The following is a 19404-nucleotide window of genomic DNA, read 5'->3' as shown; positions in this document are numbered from 1 at the left end:
CTGGTTTGTTTACCTACAACACAAGTTCTAAGTTAACATTCAGACAGCAGTCTCTGCTGAGGCTCTTACAAGTACTCCTACCATCCCCTTTCTCTGTCTCTCGCTCCTTCCCAAAGAGCATTTTGTGGTCTGAGATTTTCCATCATCGACTTGGGAAGTCATCCAGCAGTCTTGATGACCATAGAGCAGCATAAAAAGCCTTTTTATGCATTCATTGGGTTTTACAACCTATATCTGACTCTCAAATCTCTGTCATAATGAGATTGTGTGAAAATTGGAGAAGAACAGAACTACTGTCTGTTATATCAGATTTTCTGTGAACCTACTCAGAGGAAAAAATGACATCACTTGATATAATGCTGCATAATAAAACAAGCCTTATATTTACCGGTTACATTGTTTTATTTGATAATCTGTATGATGTAATGCAAAGATAGCTTTGGTTATGAGATTCAAAGTCCATGCTTCACTGTTCAACAGGTGGAATATAATCAATAAAAATGTTTGCAAAACGACTGATCACATTCAGTTTAAGCCTAACTATTTAAAATGTTTGAATTTCTAATGTGTTGTCTATTCAGACTTAATTTTAAAGAACAATGATATTATTATGAGCTCAGATATTTACATGATGCGTAATACAATATCTACACACATAAGCAATGAAAAGGTACATAGAGCAATTCACATCTACTGTACATCACAGTGTAAACAAGAAACTTATGGCAAATTACCTACTGTAGTAGTCACTATCTGTCATAACAAGACAAATCAAATCTCAGTTTGCTGAGCATTTTAGTCAATTGGACAATGAACTATAGTCTACACTGAATAAAAATAACATTTTACAGAGAAAACCTGCTCACTGGTACATATGATTAATGCAACATATGATTTAAACATCCATTGTCAAGAAAAATCACATTTTGTTTTGTACATTCTTTAAAGTGTCAACCATATTTGCCACTCAGTTTGACCACTAGATTTGAGAAATCAGTGACCAATGAAACTGGAATCATATATAGGCAGTCTACTTGTCATATAATAGTCTGTAGGTCATTTTATACTGGACTACTGTACATGTAAAAGTTAATGATGCCTTATGTAGTACAACACAGCATTGTGTTCCAGGCTGAACTAATTAGATACAGTAGTTGCCAGGGTTTTCATCGTGCATTATACAGACCCAAAAAGTAATTTTTCAGTGTTGTAATTACTGTATAGTAGTGCCCTAAACAAGGTGCTCCCAGAATACTTGTAAACAGTTTTAACTTTGGGGCTGGCAATGTGCTGCAGTTGACATGATGACGACTCCATCACACATAGTGTTCTCTATGGTTGATGTAAACGCGTTCTGCCCCATTCTGATGACAGATCCACTCCTGATACGACAGTGAATGGTGGGTGGGGCTCTGGTTATCTTGGTGAGCTAGCCTGCGGGGCACTCGTTCAGCCAGCTCATAACGTCTCTCCATCCGACGAGCCTGCACATACAAGAGACAAGAGCACAACTCTCTTGTTGTGTATATTTGTATTCATGTGCATATTCATGACAAAAAGCTGCAGTATTATTAGCAACTCCCTTGAGTGCTGGTGCTTGTAGACAATGACATTGTCTGTTTAATGTGATTAGATGAAAAGAAGGCCATGCATTTTTATGTGTTGGAGGGGTGCAATATGATAAGGATAAGACAAAAAGAAAAACAGGAACTTCCCACAAATAGGGTACAAAGTATAGCCTGAAACTATTTTAAAAAAGTAGTAATTTTAACAAAATGGCAATGAAAGCAGGTGCTACCAAAATCTGTGACATGTCTAAACAAAGTTTAAAACCAAATTTGTATTTATTTATTTATTTATTTATTTGTATTATATTTGGGGCTAGCTTGTTTAGGACCAAATATTGGTTTGTAGTTATTGATAAACTTCTATTTCCCATAAATTAAAGGTGCACTCAGTATTTTTTTTTTCCCAGAGTTTTACTTCTAAAGTCATTAATTGTAATTTTGAAACATATGTATACAATCATGAGTACTTACATGAGACGGAGACTCATGATTATCAGTCATATCAGTAACCTTATAAAAGCTGTTTTATTCTACATGGAGAGAGTCCCCTCATGGGGGCTGCCATGTTAGAACCACATGGCCAGCCGAATACTACTTGCTTTATCTTGGTAACTGCCCTGTTATTGGACAATTTCAATCATGGATTAAATTAAATGAGTATCTATTTGCGCCCCGGTGTAAACAGTATCTGCCACATAGGTCAGCTATTTTCATCCCAATAATCTGGTGGAACCACAGAAATATATGGCAAACTTAACAACAGATGCCGCTGCAGTGACGTGGGGTGCAAAGACGGTGTGTGAATGTGTACTGTTGTAGGTTCGAATCCGTGTTTTATCCCACTCTTTTTCCCATCCGATTTCCTGTTTCCACTCTTAATATTTCCTTTAATACTACTTAAAATAATAGATAAAAATAAATATAAATGTTGATTTCATCGCAGTGATTTGGTCACGGTGAAAGTTGAGGAGTGCAGAGAAGGGTTTGAGCCAGATGCGAGGTCTGTCGATCGCAGTTGTTCCCGCGGCTCGACATCGCTTGTGTGTACATTGCATCACTGTATTACTAATATTGTAGTAACTATGTTTTTTGGCAGAAACCATAGTTTTAATGCAATTAACCATGGTGCTACTACAGTAATATGGTGGTAATATAGTAACCATGGATAATTTTGTGGTTACAGTAAATGTACAAAAAATACCATGGTGAAACCATGGTTAGTAAAACAAAAAACAAAAACATTTCTAAGGGAAGGTTAAGGTTAGGTTTACAGGTAGGGGTTAATGTAGTGTTTCTGTGGGACTCACAATAAACACAATAAACACTGCAGTGATACCCATACTGTATGTTAGTATTTAAATATGTATTAAATATACCAACACTATTCGCACCAGGTTGCAATTAGTATCTACCATAATTTGCACCATGGTTTGGGTGAAAATAATATCTGCCACTATTTGCACTGGGGTGTAAATAGCATATACCATTACTTGCACCAGGATGCAAATAGCATCTGCCTTAAATTAATCAAGGCTGACTATGAATAGGGAATTTCTACAATGGCATCTGTAACTAAAATGTTTAAAGAAACTATTTTTTTCTTAAATAACTTTTCTTAAACAATTGAGGTGTATAAACATTTCATGTGTTCAAACTAGCTACATTTCATGCTAGGTTCATTTTATGTTAAATAACAGTTTACATCTAACATACTGTATTGGTAACACTTTACAATAAGTTTCTATTAGGTATCATGAACTAACAATAAACAATATTTTTTACAGCATTATTAATTATGGTTAATTTTGTAAAAATACTATTTTTCATTTTTAGTTCATTTTTACAAATACAACTTGTAATTAAAAAAAAAAAATATTAGTATTTGCTGAAATTAACAATAACCAAGATTAGTATGTGCTGTAAAAGTTTTGTTCATTGTCAGTTCATGTTAACTAATGCAATTAAATAATATTAACCAATACAGCCTTATTGTACTGTTACCAACATATCTAATAGTTCTTACAAAGAAAAAAAAAAAAAAAACATGGAATTTTTGCCTGTAAAGCTTTAAAACAAAGTAATGGCACACCAAAGTGAACCGTATTTGTGGAAAGTGCCAACAATAAATGATAGATTCTGGTAAAGGAGAGCATAAAGAGACAGAGAACAAATACTCCCTCCTTGAATAATAAGGATCATGCCAGTAGTCATCTTTTAAATATAGTAGCATTATAAAGTACCACAGTAGGACAATAAATCAGACTGGTAGAAAAGAGAACCCTGCAGAGTAAACAGATCCGTGTAAGATTTACCTGAGAGAATGAGGCCACCTGAGGTGCATGCGAGGCCAGTGGAATGGCGGGAGGTCTCTCTGTATATGGAGGAGGAGGCTTGTGAGTTGGAGGGAGGTCGATCCTGAATGGAAATTCATGGAGAAAAATCAACAACATTCAGGGGATGTTTCACAAAATGTTCACTGGCTATAATGTTGCGTGACTTCTTTGAAAATGCTCTGTAATTATACACTACACGGCCAAAACTATGTGGACTATATGTGTGCATACAGCCATGCAATATCATTGTTTAGTAGAATGGGATGTACCTTTTCCATTTCCAGCATGACGATGCCCCTGTGCACAAATCAAGGTCCATAAAGAAATGGTTTACTGAGTCTGGTATGGAAAAACTTGATTAGCCTACACAAAAAGCCCAGACCTGTAGCCTATTTAACATCTTGGGATGAATTGAAAGCCAATTGCAAGCCAGGTCCCATCGCTTAACATAACATCACTGAGAGAGGACCAACTCCCTATTAATGGCCATTGTTTTAAAATGAAATGTTCAAGAAATATGGGTGTGGTGTTCAGATGTCCATGGACTTTGTTTTCAGTAGATGGTGGACATGTTTGTTAAGAGATTAGTCTGAAATGTGCTTAGTCTGGGGGAAAAAGGACAACCACACCCTCTTTTAGTTCTGGGAACCAACTGGAACGCTCTGTTTTATATCCATATCAAGACCAGAAATTACCCAAGCCAAACAAAACAACCCTTTTTGTAAGGCTGAAAGCCCTTAACATAAAGTTTCTTAACAGGAAGCCTTATCTGAGTGTCCTTGTCCCAGCTCCCACACTGCCCAAGACTTAAAGGGTTAGTTTACCTAAAAAATGAAAATCCTCTCATGATTTACTTACCTTTTAAGCCATCCCAGATGTGTATGACTTTCCTTCTTCAGCAGAACCGAAGTGAAGATTTTTATAAGCATATTTCAGCTCTGTTTGTCCATACAATGCATGTAAATGGGTGCCAACAGGCTGCTGGGTGTTTGACAGTCCAAAAGGTATATTTAGGCAGCATAAAATTAATCAACATGACTCCAGTCGATCAATTTTAATGTTTTCTCTAGCAAATCAATAGGTTGGTGTAAGACACAAATCGATAATGAAAACTTTATTAACTTTTTTTTTTAAATCGCTTCTTGCCAGCAGTCGACACATCAGTGATGTAAGCGCAATACATCAGTCTGTAATGACAGTTTAGTTGTATACAACAGAGAAACGAACGTCATGCGAGAGTTAGTTCATTTCAAACAGCAAAACAGTGCTGGGTGGAAGCAGCGATTTAAAGTTTAAAAAATGTTAATTATCGTTTTGTTTCTTACACTGGACTTGAGCAATCCGACGGCAAAGTTGTCGTGGGGGTCCTCATAGGCATACATGGACTGTTTGAGTTTGGAGGGATGGATGCCATTTGGCGCTGTCGTGCATGGGGTTAATGCGCACGTTTTTCTTTTTTCTGTTTGTTTTGTTCCGGGGGATGTTCGGGTTTTAATTGTTGCACCAATGTTGGAATGTGGTCTTTATAATCTTGTTTTTGACACACAATCTATTTTTTCTTATGTCAAAATATCAAATGTAAATATGAGTGGATTGTCTCTCTCCATGTGGAATGTGAATGGGGCACCCCATAAAAAGAAGGAAGGTTATTTATCTTCTTAAGCGTAAGAAATATGATAGTGTTTCTTCAAGAAATGCACCTTCCTCCACAGGAAGCTGAAAAATTTTGAAAGATATGAGGTGGGCATTTTTTTTTATAGTGCTGGCTCGAGTAAGAGCAGGGGAGTCATTACACTAAGTAAACATCTACAATTCAAATGTCTCAAACAGAGTAAAGATAAATTAGAGTCATTATTGTTTTAGCTGAAATTCAGGGGCAAATTCTTATTTTTAGTAACATTTATGCACCTAACGTGGATGATCATGGGCTTTTTTATAGATCTTGAAGGGATGTTACAAGCCGCTGGCACCCCTCATGATATAATATCGGGAGGAGACTTTAATCTTTTGATGGACTCGGTCCTTGATCATAGTGAAGCAAAAGCGTGCAGTCCCCCCAGGGCAACATTGATGCATCACAGGATGTGTAAAAATCTTGGTCTTACAGATATTTGGGGACTTTTGAACCCATATGGTAGGGACTACACATTTTTTTCATCAGTCCATAAGACTGACTCAAGAATAAATTTTATTTGATATCTAAGTCCCTCATTTCATATGTTGTTGATTGCTCAATTGGAAACATTTTAGTCTCAGATCATGCCCTGGTGTGTTTAGAGGTGTTGCCACATACGGAGAAAAAAAAATCATACAGTTGGCATTTTATTGTATCCCTTTTGCAAAATCCTGAATTCCAACAAATGCTAAAGACTGAAATAAATGTCTACATGGAGACTAACTGGTCCTCAGTATCCTCTGTGGGCATGGCTTGGGAGGCACTTAAGGCAGTTCTTAGGGGCTGGATCATACAGTATGCCTCATTCACCAAAAAATCCAAAGCACATGAACTCGTGAAATTGGAAGGGAATATTAAAAGTGCCAAAGCAGAGCTGAAGCGCTGAATGTCGTCTAATGGCCTCAGAGAATTGACCCGATTGAAATACAGCTATAATACTATTTTGTTGCAGAAGGTGGAGTTTTGGCTATTCAGGGCAAGACAGTCAAACTCTGAGTCGGGGGACAAGGCAGGAAAACTTCTGGCTTGATATATAATACAGAGAGAGTCTTTTTCTTCCATTCCATCAGTAAAATTGGCTGGTGGTGAAATATTTACCTCAGCCATTGATATTAATAATGCTTTTAAAGGATTTTATCTTGATCTCTATAGTTCCATGTCTTCATCTACTGAAGAGGATATTAGAAACTTTGTGGAACCATTAGAACCTCCTTTAGAACTTCCTAAACTGACGACTGAGCAAAAACATTATCTTGATTCTGAGATAACATTTGAGCAGCTTGGTGAGGTAATTAAGGCCTTGCCTACAGGCAAGGCTCCAGGGCCAGATGTCTTTCCCACAGAGTTTTTTAGATCTTATGCTACAGAACTAACTCCACTTTTGCTAGTTTATACGGAATCATTAAAGAATGGTAAGCTTCTGCCAACCATGACACAAGCCTGGATCAGTCTGATTCTTAAAAAGGACAAAGACCCAAGTGAGTGTAAGAGTTACTGTCCAATTTCCCTGATCCTGCTAGACGTTAAAATATTGTCAAAAATTTTGGCTAACTGACTAAGTAAAGTTATGACATCTCTTATACATATAGATCAGGTGGGGTTTATTCGGGGCTGTAACTCTTCTGATAACATTAGGCATTTCATTAATATCATGTGGTCAGTGACGAATGATCAGACTCCGGTCGCTACCATCTCACTTGACGCTGAGGCGGCGTTTGATATGGTAGAATGGGATTATCTTTTTAAGATTTTGGAAATGTAGGGGTTTGATAATACTTTTATTAGGTGGATTAAGTTACTTTATAGACACCTGGTAGTGGCGGTTCAAAGGAATGGATTAATTTCAGATTATTTTACTTTGGATAGTTGCACCCGGCAGGGTTGCCCTCTTTCCCCCTTATTGTTCTGTCTTGCCCTGGAATCATTAGCAGCCGTGATAAGAAAGGAGGTTGATTTTCCAGGGGTGGTGGCGGGTGGCGTGGCACATAAGCTTTTGCTTTACGCAGATGATATTTTATTATTTGTCTCCAACCCTACTAGATCTAAGCCTTGCCTCCGCAGAATTATTCATTCCTTTTCTAAATTCTCATGATACAGAGTGAATTCCTACATCCAAAGCTTTGGCTCTGACATCATACTGCCCGGTAACGGCTTTTCAGCCGGGCGTCTTCCAGTGGCCCAAACAGAGCATTAAGTTATTTTATTTTATTCCCAGCAAATTTGTGTGATTAAGTTAGTTAATTTTGACCCTTTAATATAAAGGTTTTCGAGTGATGTGTGCAGGTGGGCTTCATTACATTTATCTATGATTGGGAAGGTTAATGTTATTAAAATGAATTGTATTCCAAAATTCAATTACCTGCTACAAACTCTCCTTATAGTTGTCCCTCTCTCTTATTTCAAGCAATTTGATAGCATAGTGAAGTCCTTCATTTGGAATGGTAAACGTCCCAGATTACATTTCAATAATTACTTTGCCGATTGACAAAGGTGGGCTAGGCCTACCCAAGATTTTGTTTTATTATTATGCATTCGGTTTCAGACATTTGGCTCATTGGTCACTTCCACCTGAGAGAGCCCCTCCCTGGTTTTGTATTGAACAGGAAGTTCTTGCCCCTATTTTTCCATTGCAAAGCCTTTCTATTAAACTAACCAGAGAAGTTACACCCCTTTATCTCGCATCTGCACTCGGTAAGGACAAAAGTGTCCAGAGTTTTTAATTCGGACATTTATTTAAATGTTGCCTCGAGCATGTGGCTGAACCCAAAATTATGTATTAATAAGTCCCCTTTTTGCTGGTCAGAGTGGATGGTGAGGGAGGTTAATACGCTTGGTGATCTGTATGAGAGTGGATCCTTTGAAAATATGGTTTTCATCCCATTTTGGGATTCCCAGGTCTCAGTTCTTTAGGTATTTACAGCTGCGCCACCTGCTCTTTACTATTTTTGGGAGTAGCATAGACCCTCCTAAAGCGGCAGATACTCTGGGAGTTGTGATTACTGCTTTCAGAAAAGGTCATCATTAAGATCTAAGAATTTTGGTTGAGGGTTCAGAGTTTTATGTGTGACGTATTGGGCACTCAAATGTAATTTTGCCCCAGACTTTGTATTTTAGGCGATGGGCGGTCATTAATATAGGAGATAGGTACGTAAAGAATTGATCGGGGAAGGGTATAATTGTATATAATTTGATTCCACATTTTCTGTTATGTTTATTTAATTTGTTGAATAGAATCAATCATTTTTTAAAATAATAAAATTAGCATTTGGTTTCTTATACCAACCTATCAGTTTGCTACAGAAGGCATTAATTGATCGACTGGAGTGGTGTGGATTACTTTTATGCTGCCTAAATATGCCTTTTGGATGTCAAACTACTAGCAGCCTGATGGCACCCATTTACATACATTGTATGGACAAACAGAGCTGAAGTCTACTTCTAAAAATCTTTACTTCGGTTCTGATGAAGAAGGAAAGTCATACACATCTGGGAAGGCTTAAAGGTAAGTAAATCATGAGAAAATTTTCATTTTTGAACTAAACCTTTAAGATGTATGGAGTCACTTCATAAGTTGCCACTTTGACTCAGTCACCAGCCACTCAAAGACTTATGGCCTCCACGTCCCCGGGCTCCTACGATCACACTGCAACAAATTTTCTCATGCTCTCTGGACCTTTTACCCAAACACCAGCAGGGCCACAACGGGCCCCCATCTAGAGTAACCTTGTGTGTGTGTATGGATATGGGTGAGAGTACTTATATGTTACTGAGATTACATAAATATAATTGCAGCCCAGTTGAAAATCCAAATGATAAACATGAAACAAATGAAAACAACTGACCTTGTCTTATGGTTTACTTTGAATCACTGCATTTACAACTGAGTATCCTCTAAGAACATACACAACCAAAAAATTATGTCATTTAAATTTCCACTGAACAATTCCCCATAGTTTCATGTCCTAAATTTCTAAGATAATGCTAATGTCCCAGTCTCCAATTAATCAAGTGCTGCAACAGTGCAGATCTGATATTGACCACAACTAAACTGTCATTACAGACTGATTAAATGTATGGCCTGTGCATGATTAGGTGTGAGAGCACAGATTTGAGGAGCTAAGCTCATGCCTGACCTGTTTTTGAACCTAACCCTAAACCCCTCCCAAGCCAACACGTGCCACCTCTGCCTGCTTAAAGCAACACCAGCACACTCAACCCATCGCAAAGTGCTCAGCTAGAGTTACATTTGACCATGGCCTTTGGAATTAACAGAAATGCACACTCACTCATTTAATGCCTCTGTGTAAAATTAAATGAATGTTACGGGTTCAGTACAAGTTATGCTCAATCAACAGCATTTGTAGCATAATGTTGATTACAACGGAAATACATTTGATTAGTCTCTTTTTGTATATATATATATATATATATATATATATATATATATATATATATATATATATATATATATATAAAAGCAAAAATCATGGTTACAGTAAGGAACTTGAAATGGAAGTGAATGGGGCAAGTCTATAAATGCTAAAAATACACACTGTAAAGACACAAGATATTACTATTATATATGTTAACAAGATATACATGTTAACAAGATTTTTAAGATTTCATAGTAATGACATCAAAGATGTAATAGTGGATATAACTTCACGCAGATAAGGTTAGTAAGCAATTTTATCACACTTAAATCATGTTAACATATTTCATGTTTACGTCTTGTAGATGTACATTTAAAACGTTTACACGGTTACAGTAATTGTCTTACTGTAACTGTGATTTTTGCTTTTTTAAATAAACAAAGGATGAGCTGAAACCCGTTTTTTTGTAGTAATCACCATTATGCCAAAAATGCTGCATGTGCTAGAGGTACTAGAGTCTGTGCTATATTGTGTAAAGAGTCACAGCTAAAGCACCTTGAGTGCTTTACCAATTGTTACTACATTATAAGATATTAAGGAACACATTTAAATTATTGTCCTTTGTTGGTGCTCTGCAGTTATATCTACCCAGTAGCTAGGTGAACAGGTTTAGAATGTAATAGCTGTTACTTTATCATGTATTTTAGCGTGGTTTGAATGCTGCATAGACCAATCAGCATCCAGGACCAGAATATGGATCTGGTTCTGCTTTATAAAGCATCTGGAATGTAACACACTTTAATACTGCATAATAAATACAGCTCATATCCCAGCAGATTTTTTAAGTTCCACTAAGGTGCCACTAAAATATGCTCCTATTTACTTAGCTCTTAATGCCTTCCTGTCTTTCTATGCATCTGTCTCTCTGCACACTCTTCTTCTCCTTTTCTCTTATTCAGATGGCTCTGCATTTTCTGGTTTGACATGGATGATTTGTGACATGGGTACATTAGAGTGGTGTGGTCTCACATCCTTAATGGACAAGCATCTGATGGACTAATATCTATTGAGCTTCTTAGGGAGCCAAGGCCTCAGCAGCTACTGAGGGTTGCCCTGCCTAACCTTGAATTCAGAGAATGCCTAATGTATGGAAAGATACCTCTTCTTGCTCCCTGGATTTAGATACTGTCATGTGTGCTTGCTGCATTTCCAAAAAGTTCCATAAAAGTCAGCCAGTGAAGAGCATAAATATATGCCAGTATGTGAGTGGACAAACAAGGGATCATGAAACTTCACAGCTAGTTTTGAAAGTTCTATATTGCCTGCCAATGAGCATAAGCTCTTAAATCACAGTGCTCATTCACACCTTTCGGTTGAAATTCCTTTAGGGAAAACTTGTGAATTGTATCCTTGTGGTCTATCCTTATTGTATGTGTAAGGACAAGGTCTAATAGTTTCCTAATGTTCATAAGCTCCCATAGTTCCCCATTCCTCAGGGATCAGCTCTGCGACTTTTGTTTTTCTACTTCCTTTGGACATTAATCTCAAACCATTAGTAGTCCACTGTTTTGTATAATTGATTTTCAGTGGACTGTCAGTCTGTCTAATGTGTCCCTTGCCCTCCCTACATGAAGTCTAAATAAAGCTGAGATGGAAAAGTGTACAACAGGATTTTATGACTCATTAAGTCTATATGGACTCACATTAGCATTTCCCATGAAAAATTATGGCAGAAATAGAGGATTAAAAGCAATAGTTGTGATCCATGGTCTAGGGAGAGGAAATGGTGAGTGCATTTGTGGCATGAGCAGGAAGACTCTGAGACAGGTCTGGATACTCTCACTGGATCCACCTGGATGTCCATAGACTGAATAAGGACCAAAATTTTGGACTTTACATCAAAAAGTGAATGAGGAAGTGTTCTCCTGGATCTCCTCATATAGTTCTCTCTTATGACTGCACAGCAATCACAAGTTCACAGTTGAAGGTCAGTTTCTGGAACATTTATTATAACTGCATAGATTTTAAGCCAAGACCTTGAGATACACTTAAGTACTTTAAATGCTGTCACATCATATAGTAAAGGTTAAATTCAAGGTCAGACCAGTTTTGCAAAATTATTTTTACGTGCCTCATTGTATGGATCATGGTAATTTCCTGGTGAAATAAACCCTAGAAGGGTTTCCTATTCCCTCTCACACAAATCACAAGTAAAGGCCTTTACACACTAAACATGAATTTATGCCGCACTTAACATTTTGAATCGAAACAATGGATTCCTAACATGTCATTCTCACCTGGAGCAAACATTTGCGCAGAATTGCGAAGCTTTTTTTTTTTTTTGTCACGGCGAGTGTGTAAATATTTATTTTTTGCTGGGTGGTGAAATGCCCTGACCAATCAAATATGGGTTTTAGATCACATGTCAGAAGCCGTTGCAGTTACCAAAACCAGCACAACACGTGGCGCTAAAGCACAGAAAGCTGTTTAGACCACCGACTTTTAAACGCTGAAGTAGCTCGTGGAATCCTGAACCAGCAGTGAGAATGTGTATTTAATTTGCATCAAATTATATTGCTGCATCACGGCCTTGCATCCCCTTTAAAAATGATCTGTTCTTATGAGGATTGTCATCATAATTTATTGCACACAGCTGCATTTTTTGCCTTTGCATTTAATCTTACACGAGTTCTCTTATATCCCTAATATAATATATATCGCAGCATCTTTTCCTTTGTATCACCATTTTTTAAAGAACAACTTTACAGACCTTAAGTGTTTTTCTTCGCCAAATATTAATACTATTGCCATGACCTGCAGTGCACTGTATACATGTCTTTGTATTCAAAATGCCCCGGAATACCAAAAATGTGGTGGTGTCTCCACACAATCGTTATTTCTGTGCTATTGTTAATAGTTGTTAAAAGCTGTCTTAGGCAGTTTTAAAGTATCTAAAAATGGGTCAGACTAAAGATGGGGTTTGTTGGTTAGGAATTTTGTTCTATTGAGTGCATTATATAGACTCTTGGAGTGTTTAAATGTTGTCATGTGTATAAGCATTTTGAACAAATGATAATACAAGTAGATCTACATGGCAATAAGATACAATTAAGGCAGATGCTATTTGCACCCTGGCGTAAATAATGGTAGATGCTATTTACACCACAGTGCAAATAGTGGCAGATATTATTTGCACCCCAACCCTGGTGCAAATAATGATAGATACTAATTGCACCTTGGCACAAATATTTGCACCCATATTTAAATACTAACATGTGGTATGGGCATCACTACAGTGTGTTTATTGAGAGTCCCACAGACACATTAACCTCTACCATAGAAAAAAATAACCTTGGTTTTACTACAGTAACCATGGTTTCACGCGGGAATGAGTGCGATCGACAGACCCCGCCTCCGGATCAAACCCTTCTCTGCACTCCCTGACATTCACTGTGACCAAATCACTGTGATGAAATCAACATTTACATACATTTTTATCTATTATTTTAAGTAGTATTAAAGGAAATATTAAGAGTGAAAACAAGAAATCGGATGGGAAAAAGAGTGGGACAAAATGCAGATTCAAACCGTGGTCGCTAAGACAACAGTACACATTCACACACCATCTTTACACCCCATGCCACTGCAGCGACATCTATTAGTTATTGTAGATTGTCATATATTTCTGTGGTTCAACCAGACTATAGGGGTGAAAATAGCTGCACTGTGTGGCAGATGCTATTTACACCGGGGTGCAAATAGACACTATGTACAATGAAACATTTGTTTTAACAGTCATTGTAAGTGTGCATTACACAGTGATTTTAAACAAATGTACTTACACAAGTATATACAGTATGCATGGCAGTGGCATATAACCATTCTTGTTCCAAATGATAACATGTTTTAACTGTTCGTATAATTTTTTTAAACACGATTATTTCTAGTCACCCCTTAGACCAGGGGCTTTCAAAGTCTTGAACAGTAAGCCCCGCAATGAGACAATTTACAAGATCGTGCCCCCCTCAGAATATTTAGCAGAGATGGGCCACATCTATATAAATGAATGGGAGTAATTGGAATGCCCAATCAAGAAGCTCTAGTGCCCAATGTTCAACTGATGTAGAAAGGAAGTCCCGCATTACAGTTAAAAGAGTCAATGACCTTTTAGATACAGACATTGCCTGTCAATCAACCCGTTAACACGCATGTTCAGTAGCTATACAAGCCTGGAAAAATGCATGTTTTAGCACAATAATGAGGTAAAGAAGCACAATTTATGATTCCAATATTATCACATTGTATTGCTGGTTTGAAATGTTATGTTGTAATCTTGACCAACCGTTTTTGAGATTTCGTTGTCCCATTCAAGTAGATAGGGGCTACACTGGCATGACTGGAAATAGCCTCCTGAGAGCATTCCAAAGATGGCCGACATTGGACTGACTTGCTAGAAAGACTTTGGTTTAGCTGACAGTTTTATTTGCTCACGTCACTTATACTGTCAGTGAGCATCAGAATAGCCTCTCATTTACAATACAAATTTAACCATGTATTCTGCATTTCCTAAAAAAAAGTTAAATGGCGAGTTGTTTACAGATAGGTTTGCCTATAACGTTACAACTTAAGCTTTAACGATCAACTTAACTTTTGTCGCTCGCTATTTTACGATGGAGTAATGCCTGTTTCCCAAATCAGCACGTAGATCGCTTGTTATAAAGTAGAACTTAAGTGCTTCGTTACTGGAGCTGTCCAGTCCAAATATGTCCAGGTGTTTGTCTTCTCAAAATGAAAATAAGGTGGATATACAAACATGAAGTTGTTTGTAATCTTGTCGAGGCGCCGAAATTTATTACCTAACTATTACAGAATTTAATTAAAGAAATAATTATGGCTTTAGTAAGACTGTTTTTGATGTACTGATGCTCAATCATAGAGATTAATGAAAGTGACACAATAAATGCATGTAACATGAATGTACGTGATGTGAATCGTAAGGGGCTCTCGTGTAGCCTAAAGTTTTTTGGCTGGAAACTGAACAAATGCACACAGAACAGGATTAAAATGACGGGCATCAGTATTGAACTACTTATAGACATGTCTAAATATTAATAAATCATCTGGTTAGAGTGCGAGGCACTGTGTACTTGTAGCTTTACTACCATTATGCATCATGCAATTTGTTACTGCCTTGTAAAAAGACTATAGGAGAGCCGATTTGAAACATCCATTGGAGGAAGAAAGAAGAGGAGGAGGATGAAGAGAGAGAGAGAGAGAGAGAGAGAAAGAGAGAGGGAATCTCTCATTGCACACTCTCGCTCTAATCTCCTCTGTTAACCATATTTTAAGTATTTATTAAGGCATATTTATTTAAGCTTTAAACTGCATAGTCACATTACTCACATACTATATGTCTTAAATAATCTGTTTAATAAGAACATATCATCTTCTATTGCCATTACAATTATGCTTATCAAAGAAGGCTAATATAACGTTATACTGTATTATGTGTCTTGTAATTTATATCACGTCGCATGCACAGACTCATTACAGACTAGTGGTAGGGATGTTGTTTTTGTTGATTTAAAACTCGATAGAAAATTAATTTCAAAACATATTCTGTTTTTTATCTCACGTTTGCTTTTTATGACACTATTGGTTAGGGTTAGGTGTCAGGAATAGAGAGGCTCAGGACCCAAATGCAGAGTGAAAAATAAAGGTTTATTTAATACAAAAATAAAACACAAAAATCCAACATAAATCTCCAATAAGGGGGAAAAAAAACAAACACAAACTACCCCGTAGGAGAGAACATGAAGTAATTAATCCAAGCTGGGGCAGGGGAAACAGAAAACAGGACCGACCAGACCGAGGAAGTGATGGGAATAAAAAACAGGACCAACAGACCAACAAGACGAGACTGTCTGAAACATTAAAGACTGACTGGATACAACAGCACACAAGACTGGAAACCAGACGAACTGGCACTTGACAGCAAACACAAGGAAACTAAAATAGGGAGCGAAATCAAACAGGTTAACAGGGGACAGGTGAGGCAAATGAACTAATAAGCAAGCAAGGAGGCAGGGCATGACGTAAGACAGAGAGACACATGGCGATACAGAAACAAAACAAAGCCACATGCTCTTACAAGACAAAACACCCGAATGGCATGAGTGCACATCGCCAAGACAATAAGGCAATGTATGCCCATGCCAACCAACAAACAAGATGAGAGATTGCGTAGCAATGCCAAACAAAACGATGCCACGCATTCTCACCCTAAAAGAAACCTGAGCGTACATCGTGAGGCAAACACCACGCGATGCACACAACAGGCCACACACAAACCCGAAATCTCAGACCGAAGTGACCGAACCTCAGCACAACAAGAAGACAGACCACGACCCGGGCACGCAGCACAACACGAGCATGACACGAGGCGCGCCCGTGTTCGCAAGAGACCTACATAAACTATTGAAGCATGTGCATGCTGCCAAGATGCCATAAGCACAATGCACCCACATCAATAACAGACAGACATGGAGCATGAGTGTCCAGATCCCGACACAGACCGAAACCGAACCAGACAGGAAGTCAGGACCCAGACACCATACTCCAGACATGAAACAAGACAGACCGAAGAGCACATGGCAGGGAATACAACCGAAAATGTGCGCTCACACAAAGACAGACAAGGAAACACAAGACAGACATGGGACGATGATGCCACGGTCCTGTCAGCCAAAAACCCAGACTGTCAAAGTGACAGGACCGTGACATTATGTTTACTATTTAAGGTAGGGAGGTAGGTTTTTTTCTTTCTTAAAATTCGATACACCATTAACCTTAACCACATCTGTTTGGGATAAAATTTTACTCGCTTCAAGCGCCACACAGTGGACATTCCACCTCAGAACTGCTGTGATACTTGTAAGGAGCCACATAATATCATTTTGCAAAAATGTTGCCACAGTCATATAATTTTCAAAACTGCCTCCTTGCCTTCTTGCAAACAGATATGAATGTGAGCTATGAAGAAAAATTCTAAACACAAAATCATCACTGCTCTGAAAAACTGTGGTAAGATGAGATCTCACATAAATTGGATTAAAATGGCTAAACCTTTACAAAAATACATCTTACTGTTGGCATTTGAAGCGAGTGCATTTTTCATCCTTGACTACAGGTTACCAGTGCACTTTTCATCAGATCAAAATATCAAGAGTTTTAGGGACATTTTTTTGCATTCGTTTCCATGTGAGCTTGGTGTGTCAACATCCCAGTGCTACTTATCTCTCACAGAGTCCCTGCTGTCTCCAGTGCAGAGGCAACATCATACATCAGCCCAAACCCAGCTGTCCAACTGCACTGATCTGCATGCAGTGTGCAGCCAAACTAAAGCCAAACCAAGACAGACAGAGGATGAATGGGGATCAGTCAGAACAGATAAGATGTCTCGCACACGTCTTCTGAGCGCAGCACGACTCAGAAGTTTTAGAGCTTCAAAAAGAGAGTGCTCACTTCATGGTAGATGATGTTGTTAAAGATAGCGAAGCAGAAAAAAATCGTCTGAGAAAGAAAATTGCAGTTAACCGGTTTGTACATTTTCTTATTATGCAACAGCACTGATATAAAAAATGCATATCATATAACAATTGTCTAAACGTCTAAGTGGACGTATTTCTGGGGGATGTGTGGACGCTAAGGGAAGCCCTATAATAAGAAAACTGATAAATACACACACACACACACACATTGGTGCGGCTATCCTTATGAGGACTCTCCATAGACATAATGATTTTTATACTGTACGAACTATAGATTCTATCCCCTAACCCTAACTCTACCCCTAAACCTAACCCTCACAAAAAACTTTCTGCATTTTTACATTTTCAATAAAACATCGTTTAGTATGTTTTTTTTTTAAGTGATTTGAATTATGGGGACACTAGAAATGTCCTCATAAACCACATTTATAGCATAATACCCTTGTAATTACCAGTTTGTAACCTAAAAAAAAGGCCTCGTAAACCACTTAAACCTGCCCACACACACACACACACACACACTCACAAACACAAAATAGGAGGTAATAAGAGATGCTCCAATCTAGGGCACAACACCGCTTATGCGCATCCCAAGCTCAGTGATGTGCTTAAGTGTAAACGGAGTGCTTCAAAAGTGCGTAAATGTAAGATTATTGTGGGAGCGCAACATGAAGTTCACGGCATTAAACAGTTTTTTCTTCTGCATCGATTTATTAAAGCAATCCGTTGTTCTGTTAGACACCCCAACATAAAGAATCAGCAACAGACTCTAAATACTGTCCACAACACCTTACAAATAAACCTTTGGACTATGCATAACAACGGGAACATTGCTTACAGCAGGCAATTTAAAGTCCAATCATGACTAAAATGGACATTTATTGTTGAATGTGGTGAATTTGTACAGAAGCAAAGCTTTAAATAATGAGGATGATTTAAGATGCAAATTTTCAAGTTTACTCGCTGATAATAACTACACACAATGCACAGTGCACTTTCAGCATGCTTAAACATTACAAAAGGTGGCATTTTTAATTCATCACTTTAAAATCAACACAGCTAAAAAATATTAAACTTACTAGTTTGTTGTTGGATGACTAGTGGAGCATCCTGTCCCATTTGTAGAATGTGAGTCTTTCTAGGACTTCTGTCTGCTTGTTTTATATTCGTCATCTTCAGTCAGTCATTTAAATGCTGCCAAACAGCCGATTTAAGTCGCTTTTTTGATTAGATATGAGTCAGGTAGATCGAATTCCTCTTATATTTCGGAATTTGTGTGTTTAAGCCCCAGTTTTACGTGAATTGAAAGTTCACATTCAGTTCATGACACCTGGCCATTAAAGCACCACGTAGCCACCCTCCGTAACCATAGCAACAGCTCCAGGACCCACACAGGCACATTAGTTATCTTTCTAACATTCGTTGGGTATCTCACTAAGGGAACGCCTCAGGTGTGACTGATTGAGGAAGCACCAATTGACAACGTCTGTCAGAATGACAGACCAATCACTGTAGCGATCAGGGCGTCCCGCCTCCCCTGTATATAGACCACTGCAGCTCACTGCTGTGCTATTATCGCTCTCTTCCCCGTGAAGTTTGTGGAAGCTGCACTCCTCAGATGCATCACTGCAATTATCGCTCAACAGTTTACAGACGAAGCCGTGAGGTAATGTCGCAAATGCGATAGATTCTGTCTTGCTGTTTGTTGGGTGGCTTATTCTCGGGAGTATAAAACGACCATATTAAGGCGAGTTTTTCATTCTCGTGAATTTGATCTTTTTTTGCTCTCATCTACGCGACATCTAAAAGCGTTAATTAAATTTTTTTATGTGATTTAGTTAGTATCAAAAGAGGAAGTAGGAGTTTACTTGCTGAGAGTGTTGTCTGGCACTGCCCCGTGATTGT

The 19404-nt window shown here is 38.0% G+C and overlaps 1 protein-coding gene across 1 annotated transcript in view; it reads right to left on the bottom strand.

The window, feature by feature from the left end:
- Window positions 1-391: 391 nt before the first annotated feature.
- The window catches only part of LOC127431241 (nectin-3-like protein), a 111565-nt gene continuing 92552 nt past the window's right edge, over window positions 392-19404 (bottom strand). Inside the window, exons 7-8 of the mRNA XM_051681587.1 lie at window positions 3881-3983; window positions 392-1484 (exon numbers count right to left, since the gene is read on the bottom strand). Coding sequence (XP_051537547.1) covers window positions 1317-1484; window positions 3881-3983 — 271 coding nt within the window. The 3' untranslated portion in view covers window positions 392-1316. The remainder of the gene's footprint in view (window positions 1485-3880; window positions 3984-19404) is intronic.

This window comes from Myxocyprinus asiaticus, chromosome 40 (assembly GCF_019703515.2).
Source record: "Myxocyprinus asiaticus isolate MX2 ecotype Aquarium Trade chromosome 40, UBuf_Myxa_2, whole genome shotgun sequence".
Classification (NCBI taxonomy): domain Eukaryota; kingdom Metazoa; phylum Chordata; class Actinopteri; order Cypriniformes; family Catostomidae; genus Myxocyprinus; species Myxocyprinus asiaticus.
This window is presented reverse-complemented; position numbering and strand designations above follow the sequence as displayed.